At 33.2% G+C, this 12416-nt stretch overlaps 1 protein-coding gene across 1 annotated transcript; it reads right to left on the reverse strand.

The window, feature by feature from the left end:
• Positions 1-287: 287 nt before the first annotated feature.
• On the reverse strand, positions 288-9177 carry LOC132185551 (disease resistance protein Roq1-like). Its single transcript, XM_059599314.1, has 8 exons — positions 8650-9177; positions 5982-7083; positions 3798-4070; positions 2314-3711; positions 1762-2223; positions 1480-1558; positions 814-971; positions 288-721 (listed from the first exon to the last, which is right to left on the reverse strand). Exons 1-5 carry the CDS (start codon positions 8991-8993, stop codon positions 1801-1803), a joined length of 3540 nt encoding a protein of 1179 aa, XP_059455297.1. The 5' UTR covers positions 8994-9177; the 3' UTR covers positions 288-721; positions 814-971; positions 1480-1558; positions 1762-1800.
• Positions 9178-12416: the final 3239 nt, after the last annotated feature.

Below are 12416 nucleotides of genomic sequence, written 5' to 3' on the forward strand. Positions count from 1 at the left end.
AGATTTATTTAAAATAAAAAAAAAAAAAAAATTGTATTATATTTCCATAAGCACATTGTATGAGCAAATCATGTCTAAGTTCAAAGTATGTGGAAGACAAAAGGAAAGCTAGTAATGTGGTATTCAATGCTGTTAAAGGAAAGTTCACACTCAATGCAAACAAAAGAAATATTCCTTTATTCTTGTTTTTCTCTTTAATGTATATTTGGCGTATATAAGTGTGTCGTGCACCTACACCATGTAATTTATTGAATTCTTTTTTTGAAAAACATTTCATAACCTTTATTCGTATAAAAAAATAAGAGCATGTTGCTCTAACAAAACCAATTCACTAATACATCTTGAAATTTCTTTAATTCAAATCTGATCTATACTTTGGTGGACAACCAATTTGGTTATTTCATGGGCAGCAAAATTTGTCTCCTTTTTTTGTATGAACAATCTGCCACTCCGAACATCTTTGATATCATTCACAACGTGGTCATACCTGCTCCAGTTCTGTCCCCCATGAACAACTGTGAACTGTGTTCCGGGGAAATCAAATTTTTCTCACAAAAGCTCAAATTCTTCAATGGAGCATTTAGATGATAATGCCTCCACAAGCTGCTTGAAATCAAATTCTTCCCTTGAATTGGGGTCCTTTTGTAGTGGTCCTAAACCGAGTGAAAATGACCATTCATATAAGAAAGTTGGTTGAGCTTTTCCATAGCAATGAGTTCAACTTCAAATTAGAAAAAAAAAACGTAAGGGGATGAATGAAAGAACATAAAAACCAAGGTTTACTTACACATTTAGAAATTGAATGACGATTACTTTCTATTTACTTTTCACATATTGCTCAATCTCCTGAAATTGAAATTGTTGGGTCCATGCTGGAACTCCTACAATGGAACATGGACTATTGGTAAGGTTCGGTCGGAATCTTAGCAAGCTAGTGATCAAAAGTTGAAGACACCATTTCTTACCCATGTCTGAAAGCAGAAAAAAATAAATTTCAGAGTATAAATGCTCATTTGAGAAGATGATAGAAAACCAACAATTAACCAAAGAAGAAGGAATGGAAAAACAGAGTCTTTCTTGGCTAAATATTTGTGCTTTCCTAGTTGTGCTAAATTTTTTTAATGGGTGCATGTCAAATATTTATGACAAATAATTTCTTGGGTTAATTCATGGGTGCGTGTTTGGCCAATTAACCAAACATGTCCAAACAATTGTTAGTGGGTGCATAAACATGTCTCAATTAAGGAATTGGAAAAACAGTCTTTAAGAAGTGCCTTAACCAAGCACTTAAACAAAAAAAAAACAGAGATGCACCCATTAACAATTGTAATTTGAGTCTCATTAAGGCTGCTTACTACATGACAGATAGAGACTATGCTTATATGATGTAGAATTGGTAAATAATTAACAAAGAATTCAATTATAATCTCTTGGATAATTTAACCTTAAACAAAAGGCTATGGAGAGTAAATCACTTACATGGCATCTGACGTAGAAGTTGCAGCATGTAACTTGCAAAACACACAAAGCCAAATCAAAAGGAAATCCTTCAATACGCCTAGCAGGTCAACAATTAATTAGTTTTCATTGCTGATGAATTTATGCCACGAAAATCATAAACCAAAAAACTATATATAAAAGCACAAACAAAACCCTTAATTTAAAGGGGTAACAAAATCGGCTTTGAGAAAAAGAAAAAGAAAAAGAAATCCCCGTACACCTTAATTACAAAATAGGAGACTAAATAAGTGAAGCACTTACATTATCATAACCCAAGCTAGGGACTCTGTCCCAAATAGTTTATTGCCCTGCAACTATTTGGAATCCGCAACTCTTAAAATACACTGACGTACGCGCACCCATTATTGTAAATTTCACTTGAAGGTTATTCGTCTTTAGCTGAGAGTGGTGTGAACCAGGGAAATTCATCCATACATGTGAGCCGACTGGAGTATCCAAATCACGAAACTTCCGAGAATAGATTTTTTTACCAATATCATTGATGACTTCAACGAGAATTTTAAAAGGAAACGCATCTTGTATATCATCTGTTCCAATAACCGCAGAGAAAGAAAATCTTGTATTCTCCAAATCCAAATGTACAGGCTCTTTGATATCTATTTCACACGAATTAGCATATGAAACTTCTTTATGATAGCTAAAGTAATCAGGAATCTTATTTCCCGGAAATAAACAACCAAATTCATAGTTGTTAGAATGTCCCTGTTACACAGATATGACAAATTTTCAGTGAAAAGACCTACAAATGAAGGCACATACTAACAAGTATATATGTTAAAGAGAGGTACATACCACGCTCATTAAACAAATTTCCAGATCATCCCCCATATTTTCACGCAGTCCATGGCAATTGGAGAAGTCAATCCATTCAAGCATTGGTAAATCCTTTACATTATTAAATTGAAATCTTTCCAATGACGTGCATCCCTCTGCATATAACCTTTTTATATTTGGTGGAAGTTCTGGAATTTCTCCAAGTTTGTTGCAGTCGTTCAAGTAAAGTATCTCCAATCCAACAAATTTATTGAACCACGCAGGAAGGCTAACAATAGCGCTACTTGATAAATCTAGATGTTCCAAACTAGAAAGGTAATCACGTTGAATCAAGAAATCTGATTCTGCTAGAACATGGTTTCCAAGAATCAACGCTGGAAATACCGTTCCAACCTGGAATAAGGCCTCTGGTGTATTAAACAATTGAGATCTTCTGTCTTCTTCTAAAAATATTGCTAATGATACGCACCCCCTAGCTTCCACTCGTTTTACATTAGGTGGAAGTCCTAGAATTTCTTTAAGTGCCTCGCATCCGATCAAATAAAGGGCCCACAATCTAACAAATCTACCGATGCATGGAGGAAGGGTAACAATATCACTCCTTGATAGATCTAATTCCATCAATGTGGAGCAAAAATCAAAGGTCCTAAAGAAATTTGATTCTGAGAGGTCACAATTTTCAAGATACAACATTCGAAGTTTCGGAAATACTACCGAGAAACAACCATCATTAGAATCGTTTCTATTTGTCGAAGGCGACAATTGGAGTAATTCTGCCACTGGTGAAATTTCATATTCCTCTATGGATACAACAACGGGAATGGATTTTCTCGTATTCTCCACCACTTTGAGAAACTCAATAACTTTTGAACAACCAGAGAGCCTAAGACGCTCCAAATGACACAATTGATAATTGCTATATGGAAGGCTTAGAAACGGTAGTACAATCCTATCCATGTTCCCAATGGATAGACTTTCCAAATGTTGCAACTTATAAATGCTATATGGAAGATCCATAAGGTTTTTGCAACCGCTTAGATTTAACATTTTAACCCCAGCGAGGTATTCAATGGATGAAGGCAGTTCCTCTATACCAGTTTCTCCAAAGTTGATATTCTCTAAACATTCCATTTGACACTCAATTTCAGGGAAGTTCTTAAGTCTTGAGCAACCCCAAAGCGAAAGAAGTTTGAGAGATCTCATCTTGAGCCTTCTAGGAAAACTCATAAGGTTAGAGCATTCTTCAAGTGTCAAACTAACGAGTTTATCAAGGAATCCAACAGAATGATGAACCTCAACTAAATTTTTACAATAATTAAGATCCAATTTCTCTAAATTTGGGGTCCTTGAAACATTAGGGAATTTTCTTAGGAATTCACAACAAGAGAAATTCATAGTTGTCATGTTTTGAAAATTCTGTCAAGAAAAAGAGGAAATAAATTAGTTTGAAGGAAGTTTACAACATAACCTAAACGAAGAAATATTAAAAACAATAATTCTACCTGAACTCCCTCCAATTCCTTGAGGTGACTTCGAGGCATTGTTAAAACGACAAGATTCTTTCCACAAAAATTGGGTGGCAACGACTCTCCAGGATAATTAGGCCAATCAAGCAATCTTAACTCATTTGAGAGAAAACTAGGCTCTTTAGAAAAGTACGCATTGTTGTTTATAAAAATTTTGAGCCTTTTCATCTTCTTGAAGGCTTTAGGAGTCAAGTGTATCAAGTCTGGTTCAGGCAAACGTATCAACATGCCCTCAACTGTGTTTGTTCCCTAACAAGACAACGCATAGTTAAGTGTATTAGCAAAATCCTACATAAAGTTCATATTTTAACACTTCCTAGACCTATAATTCTTGTTTTGATAAAACTTTTATATATATTACTTTGTAAAAAGAAACAAGCTTATATTGTTTGTCATTGTATATTGCTTTTTTCTTTTAAAAAAAAAAAAAAAAACAAAGTGTTACACGTGGGGTCTGCAAATGAAAATTGTTTTGGTAAAATTTTGAGAAGCATTTTTTAGAAACAAAAAATTGAAAAATATTTGAAAATTTCTTTGGTTACCTAGTATTTGAAAAGAGTTTTCAGTGTTTACGAATAAAAAAGAGTTTTTGAAAATTTTACCAAATAGGCAGTAATAGGCATGTTTGGTAAAGATTTTGAAAGTAGTTTTTGATTTTATATTTTTGGGTAAAGTCCACATATCCCCTCAAACTACCATCTAATTGATAATGTCCTCTCAAACTTTCAATTGTGACAATATCCCCCAAAACTATCAAAACATTGTCAATGTCCCTCTAGGCTAACAAAAAGATAAAAATGTCACTATATATTTTTAAATAAGACAAAAATACTCCTGTAAAATCAAAAAATATAAAAAAATAAAAAAATAAAAAGAATTTATAAAATAAAAGTAAAAACAAAATTTTTCAATTTTTATAAAGTAAATAAAAAATTTTAATTTTTTTCTTATAAAAAGGATTTTTTTTTTTCTTTTTTTAATTTTACTAAGAGTAGTTTTGTCATTGAGAGATAACAGGTCCACACATAGAAATTTGTTTGTTTTTATTATTATTATTATTTTGACATGTCTACACAAGAGGGGGAGAGTGGATTCGAACTAGCAACTTCTACTTTATGAAGTGTAATTTCTAGCCGATTGAGCTACTCCTTGGAGACAAAATTCATTTGTTAATAATGAAAAATATTATTAAAAACCAAAACAGAAAAGAGTTTGCAAAACAAGAAAGAATTAAAACAAAAAAGTAAAAAGATAAAAAAAATATATATATATATATATATATATATATATATATATATATATATATATATATATATGTTGGACGTTGCCCTCTACATGTGGCCCCTGTCCCTTCATGAATGTTGAAGGTGGGTCTCCCACCTCACCCCCTCCATGAGAGGCACGCAAGGGTTGGGTTCTATCTGCCTCCAATGACGGGGCGGCCTCTAACTATGGAGGCTAGTATTCACCTTTTTTATTTTTATTTTTAGTTTCACATCTTTTTTAGTTTTTCATAAATAATAAGTCCAACCTTCAACTTAAAAAAGTGAGCATGCATGTGTTTTCAAAACATTCGATTACAAAGTCGTAGGACGTTTTCTAAAAAGAGATTTCCATTTTATTTTTAGAAAAATATTTTGCAGTTTATTTTGAAAAATGTGTTTTTATTAAAAAAAATTTAAAAAAAAAAACCAAAAATTATATTTAAACTTTGAAAAAAGTTCATTATAATCTTTAAAATTTCTAATGGGAAATTTATTTTTCTCAAGGTGGGATTAACCTCACATGTTCTCCTTCTATTATGAGCATCACCATTTTTATATGAATATTCAACCCTTAAAGTCCCATAAACAAGTAACTTGAAGCAATATTGTTATTTTGTAAAATATCAAACAAATTTTTATTTTGTAAAATCTTAAGAGATGTCATCATAAATTAATTATCCGGTTATTTGAAAACAATTTTACAAATGGTTTTACAAAAACACAGCCAATTATACGAAATTAAATTCATTCTACTTATTTAATTATTTTCTGTAACATATATATGCATCCACATGCAACATTTTAGCATTTTTTATATGTAAAAAAAAAAAAAAAAGTTCAATCACGAAAAATAAGCAAATGTAAAATTAAAAGGGATTTTTAACATAATTTTTACCGTATTTCCTTCTAGGACATCACGAACATCTTCATGAAACCACAATCTACTGCGCTTGCTAGGTTCATTGGGTGATTCTTGTCGAACAATTTCCCTACCCATTTCTTGCACCAAGTCATGCATCCGCAATGATCCGTAATATTGAGTTATGAGGCACTTATCCTTTAGCTCTTCAATGGCACTATATGAGTGAAAACCACGGATATTATCTAACACTTTTGTGACATCTTCTACATTCTCTCCTTTGAAGAAACACGCAATGTCAAGGAAAATATTCTTCGCATTTTCATCCAATCCATCAAAACTTATTCTAAGTTTTTTTTGAATATCACCGTGAGGAATTATTTTGTACTCATCCAATTTACTTTTCCAATAAAGTATATCTCTACCTTTTAGAGTTGAGCCTATCACCGTTAAAGCTAGTGGCAATCCTCCACTATAACGTACTGCATCTTTAGAAATTTCCACATAATCATCATCAGGTTTGTATCTATTGAAAGCATGCCAACTAAAGAGCTGAAGAGCTTTGTGGTGACACAATTCCTTCACCTCGTAGGTTAAAGCATGATACTTAGTTAGTAAATCTTTATCTCTTGTTGTTATGATGATTCTACTTCCTATACCAAACCAATCAGTTTTTCCAGCTAACTTTTCCAATTGAACTGACTGATCCACATCATCAAGAACTAAAAGAACCCTTATTAGGCGAAGCCTCTTCTCTATCAAATTAATTCCTTGATCAACATTGTCAACCATTATACTTGAACTTCCTAGGATCTTAAAAAGAAGTTCATTTTGCAAACGGACCAGACCACCATTTTGTTTGGAAGTTTCTCTGATGTCTCCAAGAAAACAATTAGCTTCAAACAGAGAAGCAATCGAGTTGTAGATAGCTTTGGCGAGAGTTGTCTTACCAATTCCACCAATCCCGAAGATCCCTAGCATGTGTGTACTGTCCTTCTTCTCTATATCTAAAAGAGACTTCACATCTTGTACACGAGACTCTATATCAATTGGATAATGGGCAACTTGAAAGTATGTCTTCTTTACTAATATCGAATCCACCCATTCAATGATTTCGTGAATAAATTCAGGTTCATTCCTACGAATATAAGAAGATAACAAAACATCTAATAGATTACTTTCACAATAGAAATAATTGGAATATGATCTATTTACAATGATTTTTTTTTTTTTTTTTCTCCCTAAGCAAATGACAATGGTAGGTTATGAATTATGATATATGTAATGGATACATTCCCAAAGCTCAATCCTCCTACTAAACAAGTCCTCCTTTATATCATTGGTAACATCTTTTCTTAGATTTTTTTTTTTAAAAATAATAATAATAATAATAATAATAATAATTAGGGAACCAAACTACTTTTTTTTTACTTTTCTATTCAAATAAATTACATAGTAGCTTCTCTTATCATTTACTCATACCATTTAAATATTGCCCCATGAAGTATCCATTTAAATATTATTTCAAATAAATGCTAGATGAAAGAGAGATGGATAGAGAAACCTTTTTTATATTAAAATAATGTTAAGGGAAGCAAAAATATTATACTAAATTTAGGGTAACATTTTTGGTTATGTTAGGTTTTTAGTATTGGTTAATTCAGTGAAAAAATTTGTGTAATTATAAGGTTTAGGGTTAACTCGGGATCAAATTGTGGCTAAAGACATGGAAAATTAATTTGTGTGTATGCTGCGTAAGAAAGAAACAGTCTGAGTAAAAGGTTATATCTTTTGAATCCGACATCATATGAAGTCACACTTGGTGGCATTGGAAAGTTGACTAAAAATGCTACAATTTTTTCATTTCACGATGAGTTTCCAATTTTGATGTTTATTAGGTCAAAATGGGCTGACAAGAGAAGCTTAAAAATCTGAATAAAGGAGCTTGGAAGAAGCTAAGGAAAAACTTGGTCAACCAAGGTGCTGCATCAAATTTCCATACAAAAACTAGAGGAGCTCGGTCGACCGAGATCCACCGCTAGCAAATTTATTTTAGCTGACTTTGACCTCCCTAATTTTCCTTTCTTAGTGATGTGTAACATTTTACTGTTCACACTTCACTAATTAGTGACGTTTCACTATTCAAACAACACTATTTATAAATAGTGTTGTTTGAACAATAAAACATCATTATTTTATTTTATTATTTTTTTTTTTTGGGACTCGCTTTTGACACGTCACAAAGTAGGGGATTTTTTTTGGTGTTCTTAAGTGTTTCTAGAGAGGTTTCGTATGATTGTTGAGCCTAAACATCCCAAACCGTCTCCTTGATTATGGTTAGCCTCTCAAATCACTAAGCTTATGCTTAATCTTTGTTATGAGCCAAGAGAGCTTTGACATTGAGTTTCCATTGTTACTTTCTTGGAGTTGTTCTGTCAAACCACAACCTTCATCATACTTTCAACCATTGAAGCAATCAGAGTTATAGTAAAGAAGCTATTCAAGCCCCCTTCTAGGTGTTATTGGAGTCTGGTTTTATTTTTGCAGGTTCTATAAAGAACACCAAAAGAGTTTGTTTCAAGTGGGTTTTTTTAGAAGTTTTTCCTACATTTAAGGAAGAAAATGAGATTTGGGGAAACTATTGCTAATGATCTTAGAAGAGAAAATAGTCTAAAAGGAAAGTTGCAAGAGTGATTAGACATACCTATTCTCCAAAGGCCTCCCAGACAAATCAGCTAGTTCGGTTAGGGCCATCTTCCACGCCTTCACCTTATTTTCATCATCCTTGTACCATTTTTCAAGTTCAGCAAATGCTTCTCCAACTGTATTGGTTTGATGTCGTACTTCTGAAGGAGTTACATCATAAAACAACGGTAGAACCCGATGTTCCCTTGTTTTTCTACAGTCAAGGATCTTCATTAGCTCATCTAAGCACCATCGGGATGATGCATAGTTTTTAGAAAGTACAATGATTGAAATCTTTGAGTCTTCAATGGCTTTGAGGAGTACCGGAGAAATTTCTTCTCCGCCTCTAAGGCTGTTGTCCATGAAGGTGTTTATTCCATTTCGGCACAAAGCGTTGTAAAGATGGGCAGTAAATCCATTGCAAGTATCTTCGCCTCTAAAAACTCAAGAATACATCGTGGGTAAAAGAAGAAGAGGAAGAGAAAGAGGCTCCGTGGAAGGCCGCCATGGAAGAAGAATCCTCCATGCAAGACTAAAGCTTACCAGAAAAAAAAAAAAAAAAAAAATTGAGAGAGAATTGCAGAAGCCTAGCTGTACCTCCTTCATTAATTAAATAAATATATAGGAAAGGGGATGCCGCGTAACCGCGTTGCATCATAATGAAAAGAATACAAAAAATGAGAAACTTGTTGGCAACTTCTTGGAAAGGGGATGCCGCGTTAAAAAATATGACTTTGACCAGCTTGGAGTGTGTTTTTTTTTTTTCGGTGCTAAATAAAGGATTATCTTTTCTATGTTAGACATTAATTAACTTCATGGTTCCTGCTTTGAAAAATACTTTCTGTTTTATATGACACAGCCCGTTTTTTATTTTCTAACTTTTTATTTTTTTTTTTGCTAATAGATCTGAGGGATTATTTTTTATTTTCAACTCTTTATTTATTTCCTTATTTATAATTTTTAATCAATTTTTGTTCAATTCAACATTTTAGTTATATAGCCATTTAGAAAAGCAGGAGGAGACATCACCGCTACCAGTACTGGATTTCAAACTTTATTTGTTAAAGTTGTCTCTTTTTGACTTTTTCTTTTGTCCTCGAGCACAATTATGAGACTGGCCACTTTTGGAGGAAATTTATTTTTTTAAATACCTTTAAAATTAGTTTTTGCCCCCCTAAACTAAATATTTCAGTTCTGCCCATATTTATTACATCGAGTTTTAAGCTAATTTTTAAATTATAGAGAGCTTTTATTGCAAATTAAATTAACATACATGTTGTAAAATTAAAGAAAATAACAAGACAAGATAAAGAGATTGTAATATGTGAAACTAGTTCTTCAAGAACTATGTATAATTCTTCTCTATTATTGTGTGATTTACATACAACTCAATACTCTCTTTTATAGACATGAAATCATAATGGGAGTTTAAGGAATATGAAAGGGGAAATATGAAACAAGAGAGTACATCAATGTATTACATGGATGTTATAAGAATTCTAAAAGATGATATGAATGTGTAGAATTTCAAGATATGGAACTAAATGGTCATCCACCAAATGCATAAATGCATTCATAACAATACAATGATTTTGCATTTTTGTTTCCTTTAAAAAGGGGGGAAGATTAGAAAAATAAACTATTTTGTACTTTGATGTCTTCCAACCCTAATTGGAACTCGTTAGTGTGAAATTTTCATTTCAACTTGTGAATTATGCACTCGTAGTCATCAAACTCAGCCCCTTTTTTACTGTTCCTTTTGTTCTTTTCTTTTTTGGTATAAAAATTAACTGTGTTTCAGAGCTTGACTCGGTCCCATCAAGCTACACAAAAAATTAATTGTGTTTTAGTAGAGTTCAAGCGTCCATCTAGAGCGGTGGTTTTGTGTTTCAGAGCTTCATGGCCTACACAAAATCATAAAAAAGGTGAATAAAAAAACTACTAAACCTTTAATCACTTTTTCTATTTGCATTTTAGCCTTATGAAAAATTATACTTTACTCTCAAAGTTTGGGGCAATTTTCAATACGACCTCTAATGTTTTAATTTTTGCAATGCACTCTTCATTGGGTCGATTTTCAATACAACCTCTAATATTTCAATTTTTGCAATGCAATCTTCAAACTTTCAAATTTTTATTCAACCATTCCGTAGTTAAAGCCTTTTTGACTGACGGAAGAGTTGGGGTTTTTTTTTTTTTCTCCAAAATGCCCCCTATCCCACCTTACACGCACGCACACCTTTACCGTCTCTCGGTGATCACCACGTTGCTCAGGTCTTGCCAAATGCTGCATCAAAATCACAGATTTCAAACGCTTCGAACCCGATGAACCAAATTGACTTACGCAAAAAAAAGTAATGAACTCGGCCAAATCAAGTTCAATTAGGTGAGTTGGAGTGGGAATGGAGTCGTGGTCGTGAGCATCACGATTAGGTGATAAATCACGGTGTGCCGGAGAGCCTGATGAAGGCGATGACCGACGCGTGTGGAGAGTTTTTCAATTTGACGAAACTTGCACATGTGATCAAATATTGAACGATAAACAGTACCTGAACTCTGGATTTCCCAAAATGGGTAGAGAAGAATTGGAGTTTGGGCTTTCCATTATCCAAGACCCAATCCTTACAAGCCTTCCAATCATCCATGAGACCCGTCAACACGACAGGCTGGTTCTTTTCCATATATTTCTGCACAAATTCTCTGTAACTCACTTCTTTCCCATTCACCTTCTCTATGTGACCGCCAATTCTGATAACCAACCCCAAGGGATTGGCCTAAGTGGTGAAAACTTTGGTCTTGAGATATCATCATTTCAATGTCTAAGGTTCAACATCTCATGGGTGCAAATAATCTTTTGAAACCACACTCCCTAATAAAAAACTAGCGATTTAGCGAGTTCTGTGTAGAAAAACTTTTGAGGATGCAGTGCACAGGACTGTGGTTTACTCTGCAAGGGTGGGTTCGAAGGACCCTGCCTTGAAAAGGTTCTTCGACATAAAAAAAAATAATAATAAAAAAAATTAAAATTAAAATTAAAAAAAAAAATGAAAAGCCGAAATTAACTTGCGGATTTATGAGTGTTTTGTAGGAAAACACGGTGAAGAAAATTTATGAGCTGGTGTTATCACGCATTCGAGTTATGTGCTCTCTATCATTTCTTTTTGGACATTTTGGGCTGGTCTGGGCTGTTCTGTGGTCGACGCTAGCGGAAGTAGAGAAGAGGCTGCCGAAGTGAGGGTAAAGGCGTGTGTGAGTGTAACTTGGGATGAGGGCATTTTGAAAAAAAAAAAAAAAAAAAAAAAAAAGCCAACAGTAATCACATGTGAGTCATGTGATCACTGTTCCATCCTTTAAAATGGCTTTGGCTGACGGAATGATTGAATTGCAAAAATTTGAAAGTTTAAGAAGGTGCATTGCAAAACTTAAAACATTGGAAATTGAATTAAAAATCGCTCCAAACTTTGAAGGTAAAGTGTAATTTTCCAAGGCTAATTAATGTGTAAAAGGGTATCCACCGCAGTCATAGGCCTTAAAAAAGCATTAGAGGATGAAGCCAGCAATCCCTTGAACTCCACTTATCTCTTTATATTCTCACAAGATGAAATGGCTAGAGCTACCAATTCTTTTGATAAATCAGGCTTCATTTGAGAGGGAACTCTTTGTATGATGGTCATGATCCTCCAAATTTATAGTAATTTTTACTGAGTTTTTTTATTTTTTTATTTTTTTTTATTTTTTTTATTTTATGAATTAGATCAAATTTTATAAATCAATCACTACTGTACC

Source organism: Corylus avellana, chromosome ca6, assembly GCF_901000735.1.
Source record: "Corylus avellana chromosome ca6, CavTom2PMs-1.0".
NCBI classification, from domain to species: Eukaryota; Viridiplantae; Streptophyta; class Magnoliopsida; order Fagales; family Betulaceae; genus Corylus; species Corylus avellana.